The sequence below is a fragment of the Botryllus schlosseri genome, chromosome 16 (genome assembly GCF_051294905.1).
Source record: "Botryllus schlosseri isolate E-star chromosome 16, Bs_hap1, whole genome shotgun sequence".
NCBI classification, from domain to species: domain Eukaryota; kingdom Metazoa; phylum Chordata; class Ascidiacea; order Stolidobranchia; family Styelidae; genus Botryllus; species Botryllus schlosseri.
This window is the reverse complement of record NC_137251.1, coordinates 18046011-18071706: the sequence shown is the minus strand read 5'-3', so window position 1 is coordinate 18071706 and position 25696 is coordinate 18046011. Positions and strand designations below refer to the sequence as shown.

The 25696-nt window shown below is 40.9% G+C and overlaps 2 protein-coding genes across 14 annotated transcripts in view; both read left to right on the top strand.

The window, feature by feature from the left end:
• The window catches only part of LOC145459251 (cysteine-rich venom protein-like), a 34028-nt gene extending 22028 nt beyond the window's left edge, over positions 1 to 12000 (top strand). Inside the window, exons 8-11 of the mRNA XM_080337898.1 lie at positions 7078 to 7191; positions 7535 to 7603; positions 9212 to 9272; positions 11742 to 12000. Of these exons, the coding sequence (XP_080194024.1) occupies positions 7078 to 7191; positions 7535 to 7603; positions 9212 to 9272; positions 11742 to 11811 (314 nt within the window). The 3' untranslated portion in view covers positions 11812 to 12000. The remainder of the gene's footprint in view (positions 1 to 7077; positions 7192 to 7534; positions 7604 to 9211; positions 9273 to 11741) is intronic.
• Positions 12001 to 18946: 6946 nt separating this feature from the next.
• The window catches only part of LOC145459256 (uncharacterized), a 128688-nt gene continuing 121938 nt past the window's right edge, over positions 18947 to 25696 (top strand). For 8 of the 13 annotated variants that reach the window (XR_013921319.1, XM_080337912.1, XM_080337911.1 and 5 more), the window contains exons 1-2: positions 18948 to 19161; positions 22324 to 22550. Coding sequence is in view for 12 of the 13 variants with exons in the window: in XM_080337912.1 (XP_080194038.1) it covers positions 19086 to 19161; positions 22324 to 22550 (303 nt within the window). In the remaining variant the exon portion in view is untranslated. Of the gene's footprint in view, positions 19162 to 22323; positions 22551 to 25696 lie in introns of all 13 variants that reach the window. The other 5 variants (XM_080337913.1, XM_080337910.1, XM_080337907.1 and 2 more) reach the window with 2 other exon arrangements.

Below are 25696 nucleotides of genomic sequence, written 5' to 3'. Positions count from 1 at the left end.
AAAACTTCTTCTATGTCCGTATAACCGTCATTGATGACTCTCAGTCACTGTTTTGCAGCTATATCATATAAATTTGAGTGAAATATAGGATCTGGGTTTTTCTGGGTTTTTTCAACGTCCAAATCTGGGTTTTTCCAAGATATCTCAGTGGCATCTCTGGTGTCTTGTTGTGTCAATGTTCTTAAACAAGCGAACACTCCCAGGACTCTTTCATGTGAGTTGGTAATATTAAAGCCACCTGAAGTGAGAAAAGTCCTCCGAAAATATCTCGATAGACTGAAGGAGATGGGATGGTCGGGCTACAAAATAGAATGTGTTGAGAGACAGGAAACTCCTGGAAAAGTATTGGGAGGAAAATTCTTTCAGTGATGAGATCGATGTCACTAGCGAAGTGATTTCTTTTCATGATGCTTGAAAGCCGGTTCGGCTCTCCAAAAATTTTCAAGCTCTGAAAACCTTTTTGGAGGACTGGCTACATTCTTTCCCTGAACGGCTACTGTTGAAGCCGATATTTCCCAGATTCGACCTGAGTTTGGAAGCACTGTTACAGTGCAGACAATATAAGTCTATTCAACAGCTATAGCAATCAGGTGTTGAAAGTATTTGTTAGGCTTCTCTTTCTTTTTGCCTATTGGCAACGATTCCGAGATGATACTGCAAATTTTGTGATTTCGTTTGATATTATTAACCTATGAAATCGCTAGGATTTTTCATCTTCTTAGTATTGTTTGTTGGCACTGATTATAAGTGGATGCTGCACATTTTGTGGTTTCTTTTGATAAACTGACCCAAATAAAGCGTTTCTATGACTAATTCGAGTCTGAAACTATCTATTTGGTGGGCGATGCCAAAATTGCCAAAAATAAAAATTGAAAAATGCCAAAAATAAGCTATTTTTGGCAGTTTTGGCATATGCCAAAAATAACACGGCCTGGCAATATAGTACGATGTTATCAAGTGTATACACCGCTTGATTGTGATGTCATAAGCAAATACTTCTATTCAATTAGCCGTCGGCAATGGACCAATGGTTCCGTTTGGTGTTGGAAAGTATGCAGCAAACATGTGTTCAGCTAGTCATTTGTCTTTTAGTGATTTTTGAGGAAACCGCCGTGATAGCTCAGACTTCTTGAATCGGTACTTCCTACCCGACGTTAATAAATACCGCAATGCACATAAATGAAGTGACGTAGCCAGCCAGGGTCGAAACAGCTTCCATGTTGAAATCGAAACCCTTAAGTTTAAAAATGCCGATTTTATGTCCATTATTTCGCCATGCATTTGCAATTTAGTATTTTGTTCGAAATTTCATGCTGGTGACGTCATATTTTGTGATACGATTGTTGATATACAATGTTCTTTCCAATTCTCTACTAGTTGCTGACGATTACCCCTGACGAGTGTCAGCCGAAAATATTCGGGTTCATTTCAATATGAATATACTATTTAATTTTGTTATTAGTGATGCAAATTAGCGACAATAGATTGTGCATTGTACAGCGGCATACGATCTGAGGTTACTGACATCTCTTGCAGCCCATGTTTGTTGTTTGTTTTGGGGTGTTCATGGTGATTGTCGACTACTATGGTCATTTACACCAGGCTGATATTCTTCTTATTTTCCGTAGACTTATAGCACGGCCCACCTCCAGGCTTTTGTAAGACACCGCTGACGCGGATGAGGTGGCGAGGAGCCTAGGTAAACCACCAACACTTAGGTATCGGAAGTCGACCTCGGTCGGACTCGAACCCGCACCCTTGGTGTTGCAGCCGCGTATTATACCACTGCGCTATCTCGCCACCTTGCAGCCCATGTGCTACTATCGATTGTGTGTGGTGTGGGGCAGGCCTGATACGCAGTAGGCTGGTGCGCCATGCTATCATCGCTGATCTGAATTACCGCTTCTGCAGCAGTAGCTTTACCTACTCTCTCCCCAATACTGTTACATTTAGGTTGATTATCGTTCGTAATGTCATGCTGTTTTTGGGCTGACACGAAATAAATTCCAATTTGCGTGGCGGGCGGCCTAACTGGCTGCGAATAGACTCTGTGACCAAATACTATTTTATTCAAATCCAAATTTTTTGACGGCAATAACTCCGCTTCTACTGGCTGGAATTGAACCAAATTTGAAGAACATCGTTTTTATAGACAACATAATACTTTCATGGGGTGAACAGAAAAATTTCAAATTTTTCGGTATTTATTTTTATATAATAAATAGAACCTTTCTTCTCCCGTAGCAACGCGGCTACTGGTTGGAATTGAACCAAATTTCGTGTGTAGGCTTAAGTTAGGTAACCTAACAATTTTATCAAGTAATAGCCAGTACGATTTGAGAAAAAAAGTCATTTTTAAGACCCCTAATGAACAGGGGTGTACGAGTTTTGAGCGAACGTTAAAAGGGTGTACCACGTCGAAAAAGGTTGAAGAGCACTGTTCTAATACACGCAGGACTGATTATCCAATTCGTCTGAATAACACGCTTTTTGCGTTTAAAATCATCGCTCTTCGTTACCATAAAATCAATCTTAACAGTGTGAGTTTGGGTCGCCGTACTCGGGTTACACCTTAATTATAGCTTAGAGCTATGTGTTACCGATAAGAAGGGATATTGGTAGAGTGTCCGGCTTCTATAGATCTGGATCAAGGGTGTGAAATAAACGCAACAGTGGTTGATTCAATTCTTCATACTAACAACCTTATTGTATTTTAAATCCTCGCTCTTCGATACCATCAAATTAATACCTATACATCTGTACAGTGTTAGTTTGGGTAGCCCTACGAGAATTGAAACTCAAGTATAGCTTACAGCTGTTAGTGGACCGGTGACATGCGCAGGCTCTTCGTTAACGTAAAACCAATTGCTATACATCTTAGCAGTGTGAGTTTGGGTAAGCGGCTTCTAGATCTGGATCAAGAGTATGGTATAGCTACTGAGCTATATAGTGACGATATAATTCATTTACACAATCCAGTCTCATATTCTTAGCTATAGACCAGTGGTTCCCAACCTTTTTCGACTCATCGCCGCCTTTTCAAACTCCACACCGATAATCGCCCCCCCCCAAATATTGGGAACCAAAAATGGGCATACAGACTGAAATCACCGGCGAGTTGACTAAGAAAAAAGGTCAACTTTTCGGCTCGACCTCGAAATTACACTTTTCCAGCTAAATTTTGGTGAGTTGACTAACAAAAAAGGTGATTTATCCGACTTGATTCCAAAAGGACCGTAACAGCACTTCGTCAGCCCCCCCCCAATACGTAGGTCTTGACCCTCTCCTTCATAGGGTGACAAAGCAAACTTCTGCACCCCTCAGACGACTCAACTTCCACGATACCTCTTTACTGCTACTTCTCAGCAAAAATTGTTGGACTCTTTAGTTAGTGGGCCTAATTCGCGCGAAGCGCGAAAAAAATTCTATCATTCATGATTGAATCGGTCAATATGATCGGGAATTGCATATATATTGCTGTCAATTTTTATCCTCTCTCTGCTCATATGTATTCAGATTAACCGGTAAAGCTGAGTGAGGTGTCTTGGAAAATGTAGGGCCCGTAAATAATAATTGAACATATTCGGGCGGACCCGTGGGTATAATGACTTCGTTACGCTGTGACATTTCGTGGCCTGTCTGCTATGTCAAAAGATATTCAAATCGCCCATACGTACTAAGCTAAAAGACGCACACGATTTTAAATTGGTATTTCTGCACTGGCAATTAAATTTTCTCTGCGAGATGGCATTTTTTGTGGGGTTCTGATTGCCAGAACAGTAACATTTGGCGCCAACCAATTAAATATATATGTATATATATCGTATATATATATATCGAAGTTGGTCAGCATAAGGGCAGTCCTTTTCCGCCAAAGTTTTCTCGTTCTGGCAAACTTCTCGGAGTCGCATGTTACATGGCCTGAAACTTCATATGTCTTGGTGCGTCATGGTGTGGTAATGGCTGACGCCGAGATGCCCATTTCTATAACTCATGCCTATTATTTCTTGGAGAAATGGTATCCCATAAGCAAGAAACATCAGACCACGAAAAGGCGCGCAGCGCGAAATTCTTTTGAAAAAGTTTCCCAAAATTCCAAAATAATGCTCTATAATTAATGTTAATTCACGAAAAAATAGTGGCCGACTACGAGCTCTGGCCGCCTATCCCAATTAGGGGTTTGGGTGTGGCAGTTACGGTCATGGACGCCAATATAGCCATTTCAACGCGCCATCGCCCCCTATCGCCCCTTCGTATATTTTCGCCTCCCTATCGCCCCCTTGGCTATTTTCGCCCCCCTGGACCGACAAATCGCCCCCTGGGGGGCGATATCGCCCACGTTGGGAACCACTGCTATAGACAGTTCACGCTATAGGCGTTCGATTACCGTGTTATTTATATGTGGATTAGCAGCATGGCGGAATATCGAATTTTTATGTCTACAAAAGGAAAGCCCAAGCTTGCATACCAAGAGTATTCCTACCGCCGGAGCAACCAAAATATCAATTCGACGAATTGGCGGTGCGATTTCAGAGACTGTAAGGGCAGCCTCTCGACTGCGAAAGACTACGTCACTTGTCAGGAAGTCAACCTGTTGCAACGGCATTTTCACGTTCCTGACCCAGCTAGAATAGAGTTACTATTGCTGAAGGATTATATAAAATCAGCTGCAAGATTTCATAATGACGCTCCAAATTAAGGCACATACTTAATCAGGCATTAAAAGGGGTTTCTGAGGAAGTAGCTTGTAGGACACCACAAAGGAAGAGTCTTTCCAGAATGATTCAAAGACAGAGGCGACGAATTGGTGGATTTGAACCGGAGCCCTCGTCAAAGGATTTCGTTATTCCGGAAAGATGTAAAACGGTTTTACATGGTACAAATGAAGTGGTGTCTATTGTACATGACGACATGCTGAAATATCGCATGCTTATCTGGCGCTTGCTCTCTTGTCAGCGTGTTCACCTGTCACCATGCTGACGTGTCCCATGCCAGAGGTGGTCAGTAACGAAGTACTTCTACTTTTTCCGAAATATTCTAGTAGTTTTCCTCTACTTCTGGTACTTACTCAAGTAGATCTGGTTTTCTCTACTTCTACTTCGTACTATTTTGTGATCTACTCACTTACTTTTCTCTATTTTCAGTTTGACAAGTAGAAGTAGTTTAATCCTCCGATTAGAAAGATAGCCAGAGGAATTTCGGGGCTGTTTTCACGGAGTACCAACATTTATTATTCATAAAAGTCAATTACAGCCCAGAAATTTTGTTGCGCTTCCTTGCGCTGCGCACAGTAGTTATGGAGTGACAAATACGTTTTCACGAAAGTATCAGCGAATATAATTCAGGGACCGGATTGCATGGCTCCGCTCACACTGCATTGTCGCCCATATCAAATATTTCATCACAGTAAATATGGCCCACCATAACATTTGAATCTACCGTTTCGCAATTTAGTAATTACCTATCATAGCCTAATCTAGCAGCCCATGACGTGTCCTGCAAATCCGGGAAGTGGACTCTGGCTTTTTTTGAACGTTACACCTGTTCTAGAAAATCACCTTTGAATAGGGTTACCATACGTCCTCTTTTAAGTGGATTTGTCCTCTTTTTTGACTTTTTTGAAGTTTCCTCGGAGGACGCCCTTTTGTCCTTTAGTCCGCTCCGGCGGGTATTTCTGGAGCTGAGCGGAAAGTTGACCTTTTTGTTAGTCAACCACCCGACAATGCGAAGGGAAAAACTGTATTTTGGGCGCTGAACGTGAAAGTTGACCCTTTTTTTTCAGTCAACCGATCACTTAGTGGGAGAAATTTACCATTTTTCAGAATTCTCCTCCGGTGTTGCAAGTCTGAAAATTCTGAAAAAGTGTCCTCTTTTCACATTTCCAAAAATGATATGAAATGTATCCGCTTTTTAGAAGTGGTATTTCCATTTTACTTTCAATTCCGAGTATCATACTTTGAGTTCTAATTGCTTTCAGTTCTTTTGTCTGCAGAACATACATATTGAAGTATAAAAGCAAGTGTAGTAATGACTCTATTTTCCGAAAATAAAGCTACACTAAATGGCAATTCTACGACCCACTATATTTGTTATTACCGTATACTAATCGCGCAAAATGTTGAAACCATATCCGATACCATACCACTTCTCCGTATTGCTTTTCGCCTAATCTAGAGGCCTTGTATTATGGGGTAGGGCGCCATGTCATGATATTTTCTAAAACAGTGTCTTCGAGTAAAAATAGGGGTAGTATCGCATTTTGATATCTATACTATAACTTTCATCCCATGGTGTGAACGAATGCTTATTTTGTAGGAAATTGGTACTCCTGAGATGTATCAATACGAATCAAGCTCTCTGCACTTTCCGCATAGCTCAATTTGCAGCTTTTGACAGTCCATGCAAACGAATTAGCACTGTTTTCAAAACTACTCACCTCCGCCCAATGCTCATTTGACTACATGCAGATGTGCTCAAGTGTCGCATGCTATAATATCGCATGCTACTGTGTCGCATGCTCACGTGTTACCATGCTCATGTTCGTGTGACCATGCCTAATTCTCGCCCTGCCGACGAGTCCCAATGCTCATGCTGATGTGTCATCATGCTTATTTGACCCCATGCTCATGTGTCACCATGCGTACCAATGCGCAATCGCGCATGCGTCCTTACGCTCAGCCGTTGTCATGATTAAAAGTTGCCGTGTGTAAGTGTTGCTTGGCCGCGTGTGCACACGCCCATGTGTCCCCAAACTACTGTGTCTCTATGCTCATGCTCATGCTCACGCGTCGCCATTACCCAAAGTCGCCAGCATGCGTAAGTGTGGCATTCTCAAGTACGCTTGCTTCTGTGTCGCATGCGCATTTTTCCACGGACCAATGAATATATGTGTCACGGTATGTTGCAGCTAAAGCAGTTCAAAGGATTGGTCATAAGGTCCCAATAATAATCGTATGGCGGCATACGGTCTGTGCGGAATTTGGTCCATGAATTTGCCTCGCGGATCAAAGCAAGCAGCATAACCTCATGTCGCAAATTAACCGAATGAAAAATTTCAATTATATCAACACTCAACAGTTACTCGGCCGGCAAGCACTACACCGACAACGGCAAAGACAGAACCTTTGACGTCGGTCAGCCAATCAACGAGTACGATGCCTTCTTCAACAACGGACGATTCAACAGCATTAGGTGTGAAGCATTTGTAATTCGTAATTCATACTAAGCGCACTGTTTAATAGTAATACGGTTTGCCTTTGTATGATTGTCCTGAATATCAGAAGATACCATGACTTTCGCGTATATTATATATATATAAAGGCTCTCCCGAAATGTTCCTTCGTACTCCATATGTGCTTATTCTAAAACTTCAATTACCATTTGGATTAAAGTGTTGTGGTTGGTTTGTACCGCGGCATAATTCTGGGTATGGTTCTGTTTTCGCGTGCCATCGTTTGAGTCGAATCCTAAATAACATTAACTCGTAATAAAACGTACGCTTCAAGGCGCTCAATTGCTTTCATCCTTATCACAGATCCAACAACAACCACACTGGGCAGTCCGACAACCAGCACCGCACCGCCTACAACTACAACTGACGCTGGTATGGTACCGTAACGCTTATGCGCTCTATAAGTGGCATTCATGTATGAACCACGGGTCTTTTACCAGGATCCATGCTCTTAGCCTACGAAACACATAAATTGAATGCAAAATGGTCTCAGTGAACGCATGAATGTCCGGAAATATAGTTGTAGAACAAATATATAGTACTCAATATCGCAAGTGATCGTTTTGCAATTTCATTTCGATACATATCGAGCATAGTTGAACAACTACGAAATTTTAATTTCTTCCAAATTAGATCATAATAAGAATGACCGAGTTCGCAAAAATGTATTAAATTCCGAATTAGTAAAAAAATACAACAAAAATCAAGTTCAGTTCATATCAAATCTTACTTCATGAGAATGGCAAACGTATTTACACCAAGCTTGGCTCGCTCCACACTATACACAGCTCTCGTGTAGCCTTTTCATGAAGACCGCAAATTAGATTATAATTAAATTACTGGCTTTTCGCGGTAATCAGTTTAACTAGACAACTAGAATTATCTATTGTCCAAGTCTCCTTTTTAGCCCGCTCGAACTTCACTCAAACGAACCAGATCAGGCTTATAGAACGAATAGTTGGCAGGTCGCATAAATAATATTTTTACTGGCTGTTGGTTGCACAACTATGCTTTCAAGTTTACAGTCTAACTAAAATCGCGGTCATGATCAAATTGATCGGTTTCTTTATTTTCATTTGAAGGCCAACAGCGTACTTTCCAACGTTCTCACGCATTAGGCTATCGGAAATAGCGACTGTTTTCACGTTGTCACGATACAATGTTTTCAGTAAACATCTGCGTGCCCAATTGTGGAATTCGAAGGTGTCAATTTATATCCCACCGTATTGATTGAAGCCAAGTATGGACAGCATGCGTCAGATGGAAGCATAATTGTCCTGTAAACTTCCTTTGCCCTGACCCGTGAAACGGCGCATTTCGCGAATTCTATTTGTTCTATGATGGCGGGACTTGAGCGGTCACAAAAACCTATCAGGTTAACGATACAAAACCCTAAATTCACTTGACACACGTTGAGTGCATCTACACTTACCAGGTGCTAAGACGCACGTAACCAATTTCCAGTCAGAAATGGGTCACTATAACATTTTCATCCTTTACCAATTATAGATTAGAATTATAGCTACACAGTTTGTTTTTGCAATTATAGATTACAATTAGAATTACTGATTACGTATATAATCGACATTGAATGAAATACAAAAATCAGGTTCACTTGATATCAATCAGGCAAATGCTTGAAGACCAATCTTGACTCGTTTCGCACTATACAGTTCTGATGTATCATTTCCAGTGAAACCAGAAAATAGAAGGGCATTAAAATCAGAGCATAGAAGCATTTCGCTAAATAGATTAGTGTTCGGTTACCAGAATTTCGCTCCAATTAGTCTAATATACAACCAGAATTATGTATATATTGACGGAATCCATTACAACCTTCACCGGATGTTATATGAGTTCAATTAATTTTAATCTTTCAAATTAGCTGATTCATAGTTATGACGTCAGGCGATTGCTCTTTTAGTGTGTGACCATTAGGTATCCTGTATGACACAGCCACTGCTTCTTTATTTCGTACAGGTCCCACAACATCCGCCCCAGAACCAGGATCTTGTTCGTCAGAATATCTCGCCGCCCTCAAGTAAGTAACAGTTCGATATCAGTTCTAAGTAAATTGGATTTTGTAAGTTTCGGAACTTAGTCGAGTATTTTGCAGCGACTTTCAGGTGACTCCGAAGTTATACCTTTGTGAAACTGGGGACTGGTCGAAAATTTCGGCTGGAAATATTAGAATGGTACCTCTGCGCTTACCTCACCCAAAAATAACTAGAAATTGCAAATTTTGAATTTTACTGGGCATCTCTATAGTGTTATTTTTACTGCGAAAATATATAGTGTTCTTCACCATCGTAAAGTTTCGTCATTAATCGAAAATTTGTATGAAATATTTATTGTAAAAGATTCAATCAAAGATATTTTGGAAATCTGACATTCAGACTTATACCATGCGAATAGTGCGATGGCCCATCCTGGGTTGGGCAAACTGGGGTTTGCGAGCCGCATGCGGCTCTTTCAGCCTTTATTTGCGGCTCTTTAATGATTGCACAATGCACATGTGCGTTTCGCCATTTTGCTAGAAAGGTTTATCCTAGGGTTACCAAACGTCCTCCTTTAGAAGGATTTGTCCTCCTTTTTAGGGTTTTTTAAAACGCCCTCCGTCTTCTTGGCAATTCTTCCTCTTTTACAGCTTTTAGAGATAATATAGTGGACAGAATGTATAGTGAGAATGGGCATAAATGACGCTAAATAGGAATTTCGTGGCTCGAACGAAAGTGACGACTTTTTTAAAGTCAACCAGCTTAAATAGTGAAAGAAAAACTGATTTCTGGAGTTGAGCTGGACAGTTGACCTTCTATTTAGTCAACCAACCGCAAAGTCGGGAATTTTTTTTCATTTTTTCCCAATTTTACCCCACAATCCTGAGTCTGAAAATTTTGTCAAAGTGTCCTCCTTTCCCGATTCCAAAATATGGTAACCCTATTTAACCTGATTATGAATTGATGCATTTATCGCGTATTAACAATAAGCGTGCTGTCTTCGTGTTGTTGTTTTTTCATTATGGTTTACGCAAGACTTGTAAAATTAAGGGGACGGTGCCACTACAGGGTTATCAATTTGCAGTAGAACTCTCAAATCGAGCATGGTAATCAATCAATGACAAATCATTGTGTTTGACAATAAACTTGATATAATTAATTACGCCTGCGCAGGTCACATTCATTTCCGGGCTAGCAATAGTGAATAAGGCTAGTAATAACTGCAAAGTTTGGCCTAGAAAATGTCGTCAAGATTACTGAGCTGAAATCATACTTAAATTATCCCCAGCACTTGAAGGAGCTACACCGCACTGCTTAGTGCTTGGACGTCATACTAGCTTGATTTCAAACACATTGCAACCCATGTGGAGACGCCTCGTATAACCGAACAATAATAAACTACATTCGATAGCCTATATTTTATTGTGACATCATTGTGGCTCTTTTAAAGCTAAGATTTTTGATATGCGGCTCGCGCATGAAGAAGGTATGCCCACACCTGAGGCCTATGCCATGTTATTGTGAGAAGAAATCTGAAGTTCATTATGAAATTACTGGAATGTCGGTCGCAGATAACCCATTGAAATTTAGTATAGGATATTACTGTCCCAATAGTTCCTAAGGCAGGGGTTATATCGGAAAAGGGGTCCACTATTTGAGATTTGGCGTTCAGCGTGTCGGCGCACTTTTTCTCATGTGAAATCCGAATTTTGCGGAGTTTAACCAAAATCTTTGATATTTTGCTCAGAGCATAGCGATACCTAGCGGCCTTGAAAATTTCATGGTGACAGAGGTGACCGCTAGCAATTCAGCGCTGTTGAACTGCTAATCCCCGGGCTTACGAAGAGAAAGTTTCTTTATCGTATCTTTAATGCTGTTTCAATGTTCAATTTTCCCCATTTATAAATTTGTATTCTTGCCACACCCCTGACTGCAGAGCAGAGTTGTAATGACTCGAGTCACGATTTTCTGGTGACTCGAGTCATTTTCTCAAAATACGGAAATGACTCGACTCGACTCGATTCAATCTGTGTATTGACTCGACTTGTACTCGAGTCATTGCGCATGACTCTAACCAAGTCATATGACTCAAAACCCAGACGGCCAAGACCCAAGAATATTAAAGTAACCACTGTATTGGAATTTCATCTATTGTTACTGGTACTTGAAAATGCGACCAGAAACTGCTAAAAGTGAGGAAATTAGTACATTGAAAATGCGAACCATTAGATATCCCCAAACAGAGTTATAAAAAGTGGGTGTAACAAGACTTTAACTGGAAACTGAGCAGTCAACACAATGACTTGGACTAGGACTCGAGTCCTAATAACATGACTCGGACTCGACCCTCTGCTCGCTGGCTTGGACTCGGACTTGACTAAGTGTTGAATTGAAAGTGACTCGACTCGAGTTAAATCTATAAAAGTGAGATGCAGAGCTGCGGAGCCCCTTCTTGTACGTTGCTTCCCCGATACGTCTCGAAATCGTGCAATTGTCTTTCATTCATTTTGTAGCGATTACAAAGAGCTTCTTGCTGAATACCGAGAGAGCTTCGATGCATGGAAGAACAGCGTCAATCTATAACTGTATGACGAATAACATATTATACTGATTAGACAATCGACAAATTGCCCTTCAATTGTACTAACAAAATTACCTTTCAATTCTACAAACAATATTTCGTTTATTACTGCAAGCTGTAATATCCTGTATTATATGCAATAGATTTCGTGTGCGTATGGCAGTCATCGGAATATCTGAGCACCATATATACATATCTGTGAGTAATTGTTCGGTTTGTAACGATATGATGAAAGATAGCCCCGCTCAGGGCATGTGGAATTGTTACAAATTGACGCTACGGTTTGTTTTGCTGTTAAAGCCAAGGCAATATATCTTCAATAACATTCACGCCCACTCGCGGTCAACAGTTTTTTTAAAAGACTTGTTCATTTTGGATCATTGTCAAAGTATTTCCCATTCTTTCTGTGCATGCACATGAAAAATAGGAAATTTATTGAATCATTGGTATTCTATTTTAGGATTACGGTATGGATACGATTCGATAAATGAACGAAAATTGTTGTGATGACGTGTGCTGAAATGACGTGCTGTGTTCGTCGGCGCGTTCTCTTTGGTCCGCAGACTCCGTATATTAGACAAATTGACACGTGCGCATATCACTTTTTAATAAAACATCTAAAATCACGACGCAGCTTCTAGCAGGCTGCCTAAAAGTCGACTGCTACAAAAGAACCTCGGAAAGTAGAAGCCGTAACATCATGACCAGTAACCACGCAGTAATGACAATCAAATCAAGGTAATCAGGGGTTCATGTGAGCGGGACGCTTCACTGATGACTAGGGCAAGTTTTTGTTGCAATAACATCATAACAAATTTGCACTTAATTTTAACAAAGGTTGCAGTAAAAACTTGCATTTATAATTTTATTGAATTATTAGGATATGACATACTTGAAAGGTTCCGTTATATAATCCAACAAGTTTAAGATTTGCGGGGGATCTGTTTGTTTCGTTTCTTTCTTAGCTATTCAATAGATCACGCATACACTTTTGCGTTCTTTAGGTATGAAACTTGCATAACAGTATTGCACTGTCAGCTCCTGCAGAGCTGTCTAATTTGGTATTTCCTATTTCACACACACTCCAAACCCCCTACTTCTGCAAACTTGACTCAAAGCATTGCAGCAAAACTCGGTGTTGGCGACTTCAACAAGATCTATAGCCTAAAAATGTGACCCAGTGAAGTCATTTAGTTAGTGAATCTCGGTCGTCGAATTTGTCTGCAGTTGGCAGCCATTTAGTCCAATCTATGCAATCTGGGTAGTCAGTAATCGGAGGGAAATAATTCACTAATTCACCCCTATTTGAAATCACGTGTATCAGATATGTTTCGTTACTCGGCAGATACTCACAGGTCGACTCATCACAATGAGTCCTCGATGGCGCAGTAGGCAGCGCTTGAGTCTCACAATCTCAAGGACGTGAGTTCGATCCGCACTCGGATCAGTCTTTTGATGAAAAGATTAGGTGTCCTAGACATAAATGATATGCGGCCGAGTTCATGCATCCTGTTCCAATGCGGTCGCTGCCTCGAAAATTCGGTGACTTCTTTACCTCTGAATCAACAGCGCATAAATGCAACACACGATATTCGACGTCGTCCAACTTACCATATAAAATACAAGGAAGCATACATAGCGCGATGACGTATGCCGTACCACACCGTGGAGCAGTATTTCGATGTATATCCGACGGTCATCGAGCATGTTCGTAACGTTCAAGTCGAAAAACAAGAAGCTAAGACAGCGCTCAAGATTACGGGACAACGACCTGATAAGATATGTCGGAGCCCAGTTTAACGACTTATTTCAAAGACTTCGCCAAGTCGTTTCGAACGTTCCTGTCTTTTCATTGTTTCGTGAACTGGTGGTGTTTTTGAAAAGATGAAACGCTCTCGTCAACACATATTTTAGGCGACCAAGTAAGGGTCCTCTTGTGCATAACCTCATAATCTGTTCATTATATCGCAATGTGTAATGCAGTCCTATCGCTAGGGTTGCATTTAAAAAATCAATTTAAAACAAACATGTTTAAAACAATTTTTGTTTTTTATTTTTGTTTTTTGTTAAAGCCATAATGTCACGAATATTCAATTGTGACGCGACAGTGAGTTGACATTGACAATTGAAAAAATAGCTGAAATATGGCTCCTTTGACGAAATATCTGTACTATTGCTGTTGAACCGACTATTTTGAGGGTTCCAACCATCCCATATCGATATGTGTCGGCTATATCGGGTGGTAATTGTCCGTTCATACAACATGTTTTTTGAAAGTATTCACACAATTATAACATAATTTGACAACTTAAAATAAACCCAACTATCTTAAAAAGGCCTTTGTTTAAAACACTTTTAAAAACACGTTTTAAACAAAGTGTTTTAAAACACCGTTTGTTTTAAATACAGCCCTACCTATCGCATTGTGCCGTGTGTGGATGAAAATATAAAGCCTACAATAAATACGTCCTTCATACTATCATTCATTTAATCGGCAAGATTAACTTATTACCTCGAAAAAGATATCGAAAAATAGGGTACTGGCTCACGATCGACATATATTGGACGTTCAGCAGTCAGCAGTTTCGCAGAAGCAACATTCTGCGCATCTCCTAAAAAATCAAGAGTTCCGACCTCTTGAAGAGATCGACCACCGTCATAATAGTCACAATCGATTGATACTTTGTCGCCATCTCGTGGCGAAGACAACAGACATGTCTTATCGGGAATCCTCTTTTTCGGACTAAAAAAGGTCATTTTTCTAACTTAACTCCCGAAAGACTAACTTTATTGTAATACTAAACAAAGAAAGGTTATTTTCTCACTCCGCTCCAACGACCACATTACAGATTTCGCGTTATTTATGGCGTTTTTTAAGCTGTGCCTGTCCAGTGACTTGACTGTCAGAGCTATGAAAGAGGAGGAATTGCCAAAAAGGAGGACATTTAGGCGTATTCGGAGGACATTTCAAATGCCTGAAAAAGGAGGATTAATTATCCTAAAGAATTTACAGCAATATCGATGCAATTACCAATATTACTGACAGATTTAGTCATGAATTATAGATAATTTTCGCGCTTTGCGCGAATGTGTTACGCAAACTCTCTGCCTACACTGAGTGGAATGAATGTGTTCACAAGTACTGGTGAAAAAATCCAACCAGCTGTGGGGTCTGGGGGCGAGTCCTCAAGACGTTTGGTTTCTCGCCCAGTATGGGTCCGATACCAACGCTTTTGGGCATGTAATAGGCTGACAATCGGCCCTGATTTTGAGGAGGGCCAGGTTGCTGTTGTCAGGTTGTCTTCGTGCGGCGCATTGTATTCATAGTAGCCATAGTAGCCTACGTCTGGTGCTAGTGGGCAATGAGTAAGGTAGCACAACAAGGTGATTGGTTCGACTCCCAAACGCTTATTCTCTCGATATTGTCGAAGAGAACAATATTTTTCGAGTTAGCAATGTCGGTTAAATCAATGGGCTTCGGCGCGAAAGAATGTTAACGACTCTCGTCGCTAGCACGTTTATCTATGCACGGCAATTTTACCTCGACTCACCAGACTCACTATGGTAAAATCACATGAATGTCATCATGAACATATAATTAATTACGATCAAAACCCTCATAATGTCACTCTCTATAGCACCATATATACCTACCTGCAAATAAAGGTTGCATACCTCACGTTTTAAGTTGATTTCAATTTTGGAAAGTCCACCGCTCCGCCAAATATTTTTCGAAATTTTACCGGTCAGCGAGGTGAAATAGATTGAGAACCGCCGCCGTAGTCAATGACAGATCGGATTAGAAACCTGTGTAACTGTAATAATGACGATTTGTTACATCCCTTAGTTCATACCACAAAGTAGCCTATACGTAACATATTGATCCTTTGACTACACTTTTAACAACAATATGGAATTTGTACGACAGATGTTTATCAAACGTAATTCCCAGATACTTAAACTGCTCAACCAGATTCATGTTGATTCCGTCAACGCAGAATGATACTTCAGGCCTAGCCACCGACTTCGTTTTTTTGCGATAGAGAAAACCAGAAATTAGATTAGAATGGGAATTAGAACATCGAAACAAATTACCGCCCTTTCGCTCGAATTCTATAGTTTTGTTTTGTTTGTTTGTTTTGGTGGTATTCATGGTGTTTGTCGACTACTATGGTCATTTACACCAGGGCGATATCCTTCTTATTTTCCGTAACTGCCGACTTATAGCACGGCCCACCTCTAGGCTTTTGTAAGACACCGAATATGTATCTTCCAGTGGCATAAGTAAATCCCTTCATTGAGCGTGCAGTGCATTCGTTGCCTAGTCGGTATATTCACCTTCAACCCCTTCCGCCAGAGAACCGAACTCTTTGTTTCAATGCGCGAGCGAGCAAGCATATAGCCTAACTACGTCAACTTTTTCGTTACAGAGGTCATTATCACACTGAGCTCTCAGTTTTACGAGAAGACGTCTGGCGTTCGGAGTCATTTCTGAGCAGACCAATCAACCCTTCTCATTTCTTTTCATGGCGGGGGCACTGCATCAATAGTTACATAAGTCAGCTTTGTCAAGTTGAAGTTTTTCGCTGGTCCCCTCCCCACATTTAAGCAGCCAGCATTTCCTCTGCAAATATGTCCACTGTGATAAAATGCACCCCGATAATTAGCTACGCAATGTCTGCAGAATTGGTGGATTCGTCCAATGCTAGGTTAAAGTAGTCTATACTCGGCAACATGTTTCATAACATGCGATTGAAGATCGACTGACATTGCTGTTACTCTTCTGGTCACGGTTGAATCAGACAACTTTAGCTTCGAAATTTGTCAGGTGATATTGTCCTTGCTGCAAAGATCCTGAAACAGCAAATATTCGCACAGCGTGTTAAGATGTTATTGAAATCACACCTTCTCTAGCAGATTTCTTGGATTTAGCGATATTCCAAGCAAATTTGAACGATGCGTGTGCAATTTCAACATTGCCTCGAATTATGTATTGCTGGGCTTGACACCTAGCTAGCAACGCTTTTTCTAAGATCAGGCGATATGTCTAACTCCAGAAGAAACTGTCGTGGTATCATTTTAAGCTTCTACGCATCTTACGAGTACTGTACTTCGACAAATATTACACATCGGTTTCCCCTTGATATCTGAGAAAGCAAATTCATTTTGCCACACCAGAGTTACAACAAACCCAGTTTTTGCCGTTTAATTTCCTGCTCCTTGCTTTTGTTTCTGTTCAAACCAATCGCGGTTAGCGAAACAGTCTTTAAAAATGTAGTACATAGCGGGATTCTCCTGAACCAGACTCCAGCCGAGTACCCAATTAAAAACAATAACAATCTAGACTCGAGCATAAATCAAGAAACCAGAACACATCAAAGAATGAGTAATCAAGCGAAACAGAGACGGTGCGATAAGAGTGCTAAGTAGCTAAATCAACATCTATCAATACCGTGCCAGTAATAATTGCGTTCATAATGAAAGATGTCGCAGGCCGCAAAATAAACGTCTGCGGGCAGTGGGTTGAAAACCCCTGCCCTAAAACAAAGATCCGTAGTATACAAAGAGCATTTTACCTATGTAAGAATTTGCGTATTTTTAGCACTTTTCGAACCAAAGATATGGAATTTATAAGAAAATCGAGCCACTTCAGAAAAAAACTAATGTCATGTTTGGATTCAGCGACCTAAAAATACCTTAAGACCGTTGAAACTTTCTTGGCACCAAAATGTGTGTTGACCAGTGTTATCGATGTAGTCCAATTCTGCCCAGTGGTTCCCAAACATTTGCACTCATCGCTACCTCATCAAGCTTACCATGTCTTTATCGCCCCAAATACAGCGTTCATCAGTAAGATTATTATCCTTATACTTTTCCGTAGTGTTCAAGTCCGTTATATCAACTTACACAAGTAGTTGTGCTTGTATACTATTTTTAATTCAACACGTCTCTTAACATCGCCCGCTTTTGAAACTACTGGGTTACATTAGTATTCAATAAATTGCAAAGTCAATAGCACTGCATTTTCACCACCAAGCAGTCGTGTATTTGGCTCTTGCGTCAATTATGTTACTTTGAAATACTAATACCAGCGATTTTAGAATATATATCTATAAACCTAAGCCACATGATGAAACGGGCCATTAATGCATTACTTTATTAATTTGCTACTATTTCCTGATTTTTCTTTTTTCATACGCACAGATTTAATGAGGGTGTGATCAGACTTGTCGACACCCAAGACCGTATCGATCATTCCTATCCGACACCGAATACTGTGCAAGTGTGCGTGCTTATTTTCTGCATCATCATTGTTGCCGTCCGCTTGTTTTTCACAAATAAAGACTCCCTCCTTCTGCCCCTCTCTGTTAATATGCTTTCATGATTCACCCAGCTACATATTTTTGTCAAAATCTAATAGAATTGCCGTGCGCGTACCGTGTACATGTTATCATTCGTTGCATCACCGCATTGACAGTCATGCGTTCACTTGACCATGTCAATTGGATAAGCCAGTAGCGGTCAGCAAAAAGTTTATGCGCATCATCGCGTAACGAAACCGGTCTTGATACTAAGGAGTGAACCATTCAGAAAGAGAATTGCTGATGCTTCTATATTCAAGATTAGAACGTTATTCCGTGCAGGGCGAACAAAATCGCGTTTATGATGCTGCGTTTATCGATGTCTGTCATGCGATCACCTCGAATGTGGCGCAAAAGATAACGGATATGATTTTTTCCCGAAAAAAGGTAGTTTCACCCGATTTAGTTGCGCAATTTGATATTTCGATCTGGAGTTGGTTTTGTAAGTTGTTGTTTCTGTTCTGTTTAGTTCGGTTCAGTTTAAAGATAATTACATCATTTCAAAAAAGATAGGAAGGCACCCTGTTGAAGACGAATAACGTGATTGTGATTGTTCGGTTTCCTTAGAAAGAAATGCGACTTTGCTGTTTGCTGCAGTATCTATTACACTGCCAAGTGTCGCTTAATTGCACAGTGGGAATTCAAAGAAGGTTGCTGAAATGTCTCTATAGCTTTCATATGCACTTGTCCGAAACGAGTTTTAGGCTATTTTTAAAAATGTTGTGGAAATGAAGTAGCACGTGACGAAGTTGATATAACTAATATTTATAACCGGCGTTTCATCTTAGTCAGTTTTCGTCTTTCTAGCACAGCCACGTTGTTTTTAAGAGTAAGCCAAGTAGAACCTATTGTAGTCTCAAGCAATTCTTATATAAGTATATTTCATGGCTATAGAGTAGAGACGATTGTTCACTATGGCGTCTATTGGGGTGATCGTGTTTGGTTTGGTAGTGATGATGTCTGGAAAAGTCGAAATGGCGCGATTGCAGCGTAAGTATTTTGCTTATCGTACCCGATATCGTCGGAACTGTTATGTAGCTCTCGATGTAACAATAGATAGTTCTAGAACTAGAACCAGAAATAATCCGTAACTAAACTAACTAAAACACAACTATAACCATAGATTCAAAGCGATGAGCTAAGAAATATCGGCATTTCAAAACGACGGGGTTTCGAGTTTGAAACGGGTATAGGTAATGCAGGGTGGGTTGCATTTAAAACAAAAATCAATTGAAACAAACAAAAGCACTGCCCTTGTTTAAAACAAGTTTTTTTGTATCATTTTTCATTTTATTGATTTTTTAGCCAGGACGTCACGGATCTTTAATTGTGATGCCACATTGGATTGACATTGACAATTGAAAATATTGGGTAAAAATGGATCCTTCGACGAAAAAGGATTTCGAGCACATCGTTATGCGGCATTTTTACGGTCGGTGGTCATCATCATCACAATACCAATTCCGCACCAATGATCTATATCTACTTATGTGCGTAAATACACGAACATAACACTTTGACTGTTGAACCGACACGATATCGAGGGTTGCAGCCACTCCATATCGTGTACGTCGACTATATTTGGTGCAAATCGTCCGTGGGCTCATACTACATGTGTGTCGAAAGTAAGAGCACTTTTTTAAAATGCATTTGTTTATAACACTGTTTTAACAATGTGTTTTAAAACACTGTTTGTTTTAAATGCAGCCCTAGGTATAGGGTTCCGACCCCGAATACCAGTCTCCTGGCTACGCCACTGTTTGTTTTTGGGGTATTCATGGCGTTTGTCGACTACTATGTTCATTTACACCAGGCCGATATTCTTTTTATTTTCCGTAACTGCCGACTTATAGCACGGCCCACCTCTAGGCTTTTGTAAGACACCGCATACATGAGGTGACGAGGAGGAGCCTAGGTAAACCTCCAACACTTAGGTATCGGAATTCGGAAGTCGACCTCGGTCGGACTCGAACCCGCACCCATAGGTGTTGCAGCCGCGGATTATACCACTGCGCTATCTCGCCACTGTTAGTAGTGATGGCCGTGAGCTAGAAATGGCTGCAGAAACATCACGCAACAGAACACCGGTGTCGCGTTACAGGTAAACAACGACTGGTGTTTTGCAGTGTTAGGATGTCTGGAGTCATGACTTGACTCAAGTCAACTTTTTCGTATGAATTGACTTGACTCGAGTCAATTTGCAAAAATGACTTGACTTGACTTGACATGACGTTTCGTATTGACTCGTGGCTCGACGAAAAATTTACGAGTCAATTTCAAGTCATGAAGTAATCGGTGTCGACTACATCGCTGTGTCTTGTATAAGTTCGGATTTTTAATCATACGCTGATATGACCTGTGAGAGCAGCGAATCACTAAATGATTGTGTGTTTTACGGAGCTTTCGTCAATAGATCGCAGAGGTAGGCAGACCTGCTTCACGCGCGCGCCGCATATCAAAAATCTTAGCGTCAACAGAGTCACATCACAAAAATTCAAAAGTGCGTATCTATGACGTCACATTGAAATGTTTACTATCGAATGAGGTGATACGATGCGTCTCGACCTGGGCTACAAGGTGTTTGAATTCGGGCTGATATGACGTATGAGCAGTGCGGAGCACTTCGTTCAAGTGTTGATGAGAGTGTAAGGAAGATTTCCGCTCGGTAATCTCGACGACATTTTCTCGACCAAACTCAGGTATTGCTAGCCGAAAAAATCCAAACGAAAGAGCCGTATCCAACATTGCCAGCCCAAAAATTATTGTGACTTGCACAAGCGTAATTAATTATCAAGTTCATTTTTGAACACAATGATTTTTCGTTGATTGATGACCACTGCGGACCAGGCACTCATATAGTAGCGGGTAAATTTATAATAGGGTTTAACTTATCTCCCAGAATGGCGAAACGCACGTGCAATCAAGAGCCGTAATCAAAGGATGAAATTGCCGTAGTTTGCCCATCCGTCACATGTAAATTCACCGCAAACTCTTCGATCGGAGCTTCCAGATTTCGTTGTCGTAAACTAAAAAAATCCTAACAGCACTACATCTTTGTTCTATAAAATGCTCACAGTATCCAGTGCTCATATAACCAACCCTTTGGCGGATTCACATACATCCACTTCGTACGGTATACGGGTGTTAATATACATCGGTGGTACGCGAAAGCATACCATACCTCAGACTTACACCTCGGTATAAATTAAGCACAACATTTTAATCCGAATGATGCTTGCGCAGGGACTAAGGAAGGCATCGCACGTAAGGGGTAGGAATAATAACGCAATATAATTTTGAGTTAGGTTCTCTCTTCGTTTTGTGTGTGATTATGCACTCTCTTTTCGCTAAGAGCGTACGATTTAATTCGAGCGAAAATTGCTTATACGCTTGTATTGCTTATCAACAATTGGAGCAGGCCCAAATTGTATATCACGGATGTCTATGTCGGTATAGCGTGCATTGCATTCCATTCCATCATATAAATTTTTGCAACTTTCTGATTTCGTATTCTTCTTGTTTGTTTGTTTGTTTGTTTGATATTCGTGGTGTTTCGACTACATTGGTCATTTTACACCAGACCCATACTCTTTATTTTTTATTTCGTATTTAACGACTTGTAGCACGGACCACTGCTAGGCTTTATATAAGACACCGCTTACGCGGATCACGTGGCGAGGAGGAGCCTAGAATAGATAAACCTCCAACACTTAGGCAGGAATTCTGGAGTCGACCGCGATCGGACTCGCACCCTCAACCCATTGGTGCTGCAACTGTGGATCATATACCATTACGCTATCTCGCCACATATTCTCTCTTGTATTTGGCTGATAGTTTCTATAAGCCGTTAGTTGCGTAGTTTAGCAGTTCTACGCATGCGTGAGCGATACAGCGTTCCTCGATTCAGGAAAAAATGGGACTCACCCTGTATTTAAAACAGCTACAGCTGACTTGACTAGCGACTTGAATCGTGACTTGACTTGACTTGACTTGACTTGACTCGATTTGATCTGCAATTAGAACTAGTAAAACAGTAGTATGGTGACATTCAACCAACTCGGTCGATAGTGTGTACAAGTCGGTTCAACGGAGGTCAACATAATCTCTACGTCCAAATTTCGGCTGTAACAGAAAACACTGCATTTGTAACAGCCGGAGGTACGCATCAATTCGACTACGAAGGCTACATATATTGGGCGAAAGTGGACTTCTGGGGTCGCGTCAGCTTTTTCGAGGCTCGGAATGATTGCGAAAATCTTTACGGCGCGGAAGTGGTCAAGATCACCAGCGACAAGCAGTACGGCGCTATACAGAGTGAAGTGGCAGATGTAATACCAGAAGGTTGGAATGAAGTCGTTCTGTGGACAAGCGACAATCAAGTGAGCATCTTTTTCGGTTACAATCATGGCATGGTATGGTATGAAGATATGGCAAGGTATGGAAATGTATAAGTATGGTATGAAAATTTGTTTCCAGACATTTTATACTTTGTCAATCTACCAGAACCATGACAGTGATCCATCTTTCGATTGTCAAATCGATTGCACATACCTCCGAAAATCGTTCACTGACACGTCTATGTTCACATCTCAAAGTGAGACTCGGACTCAGCCACCCCTGACGACATCTTTTTGAAGACAAAAAAGTTGTGACACTCGTGTATGAAGGAAAATAATATGTAGGATAATTATTCCAACCTGAATATAATAAAAACGAATGATATTCGACCGCTGTCTCGTTACAGCATACATTTCGTTGATAGTAACTTCTACTCCCTAAGCCAGTGGTTCTTAACCTTGCCTCCTTGGCGATTTTGAAGGGGGCCGAAACGCTCAGGGGGCGATATGGGGGGCGCTGGGCTCAAGGGGCGATATGGGGGGGGGGGCGCTGGAGAAAAATGGCTTGGCAGTAGATGATGTGGTAGTAGGACATATCCTTAATGAGTATTCAGAGCAAATTAACACCGAAAACTTCGTTATATATAGCCCACAAAATACATATAGGTTTAATTGTCCATAGGCGCCTAAATGACTGGCACCGAATGTTCCTGTCTTGGCAATCTGAACCTCAGAAGACGAATTCCATCTGGCAGGGAAAAATTATATGCCAGTGAAGAAATACCAATTTGAAATTGTGTGCGTCTTTCAGTTTAGTACAGTGGTTCTCAACCTTTTTTTAGACACGCCCCATTTTGTTATATTGAAAAATTTCGCGCCCCCCTTATCGTCATATCACAAAATTGATAGCAATATATATGCAATTTCCCGATCTTATTGACGGATTTTTATCGTGAATTATCGAAAATTCTCGCGCTTCGCACTGGCTCGCTAAACAGTACAGCTGATTTCGTGGCAAAAGCGAACAACGTGATGAGGGGGCGGTCGGTTTATCACCCTATGGGAGCCCAAGACCCACGTTTTTTCGGGGGGCCTGACGAAGTGCTGTTTCGTTCCTGCCAATAGGTATACGCCCGAAGATGTATAATTATTATTGAGGGGTCTTACCATTTCAAACACACATCCCTCAGCCCTACCGGTAAATCTGTTTACGTGAGCAGAGACTGGATAAACATTGATATCAATATACATGCAATTCCCGATCATATTGACCAATTCATTGATTATTGGAATTTTTCGCGCCTTGCTTGTCTAGGCGAGAATAGTTGGCTCAGTAAATGGACACCCAATGTAGATGACCAGTATCAGCAAATAGCGGATAGCCGAAGTAGGGTCTGAGGCGAATCCCCCCGGAAGTTTGGTTTATCACCCTATGGCGGCCCAAGACCAACGTTATGGGGGGGGGGCGAAGTGCTGTTACGGCCCTGGCAACGAATTAATTGTACCTACAGGTGCGCCCGAATGTGTTTAGTTATTATTTACGTGCCATTTATTTTCCAATACAACAGCTCACTAAGCGCTACTGGTAAATCTGATTACGTGGGCTGAGAGGATAAAAAGTTTATAGCGACATCTATATGTAATCACCACCTATTCAGTCATGCATTATAGAAAATTTTGGCGCCTACGGCGACCATAGGCCACACAAACTTTGCTGACCATCGAAATCACGCTACGGGGGTTCTTGGGGGCGAAGCCTTCAGAAGTTTGGTTTATCACGCTATGGGTGCGCAAGGCAATCTTTTTTAGGGGGTTGACGAAGTGCTGTTACGGCCATCCCTCTTACTCATTGTCTTTATAACATTCCTTACAGTATGAGGTTGGGGGCGCTGGAGCACGATAATTTTTGGAAGGGGGCGCTGGAGGAAAAAATGTTAAGAACCACTGCCCTAAACTATCAAGAGGAGTTGTAAATTCGTAGACTCTGTGAATGTAGCAGTTACAACAATTTGTTGTAGACCTACTTGGAAGCCATTAACTACGCGTTGCTATCATTGTAAGTCAAAATATGTAGCTTGTCTCGCAGCGACGTCACCCAAAGCCGGCGTCCAACATGACTAGTAACTTTATTATATCCGATGAGTATGACCCACACTGTGGAAGAGGAATTGGACATCTGATCCGCTGTCGCAAAACCCCTCAAGGTTGTAGCGATATAAGATTGTACACTAATATATGGGACAATACGTTTGTTTTATGTAATTTTGTTGATTGCTATATCTACATAGCCCTGCTAGCAACGCGTTGCCTCACTAGTTTTACATGTTTTTGAGATTGTAAAATAATCCCGTATATATTACGCTCTGTCGCCAATTTAATCCAAAATAATCAAAATATTACCGTTTAAAATTTCCACGCTTCAAAAATAGAATGTTATCTGAAAGGTTGAGCAAGCGGTAAAGTATGGCAAAAGTATCAAACACAGTATGGAAGAATGTTGCTATGGTATGGAACGATTGAGTCAGTATTATAGGCTTACCATATTTTGGAATCGGGAAAGGAGGACTTTTTCAATATTTTGAAAGTTACAATACCGCAGGAAAATATTGAAAAATGGTAAATTTTTCACACTTCGTGGTAGGTTTACTAAAAAATGGTCAACTTTCCGGCTCAGCTCCCGAAATACCTGTGGGAGCGTCAGTTTTACTGTATATAAGTCGAATGTCGCCCTATGTTTGACCAAAATTCTCAAAAACAGAGAGCAAAATCTCAAAAAGGAGGAGATTTAGGCGTCCTCGGAGGACATTTTCGAAAACCCGAAAAAGGAGGACAAATCCTCCTAATGGAGGACGTCTGTTAACCGTAGTCAGTATGGAGTGTGGAAATTTACCATTCCATATCATACCATATCATACCATGCCCTTTTTCAACTATGGTTGCATTTAAAACAAGATGTGTGGCTAAAAACAAAACAAAAGACATTTTCAGAACTTATGTTTGTTTTAATGACAACGTTGTCACGTGTTCGTTAGTATTTTTTAAAGACGACAATGCTCATCTTTTCAAACTGTTTCGAGGAAGATATAGATCGCACTTTGCAAGAATTACGGTATCGGCCATGAGTGGCGACCTCCACATTGGGAACGTTGATATATTTCTTATTTCGCTTGCAGGTGTACAGATGCAGC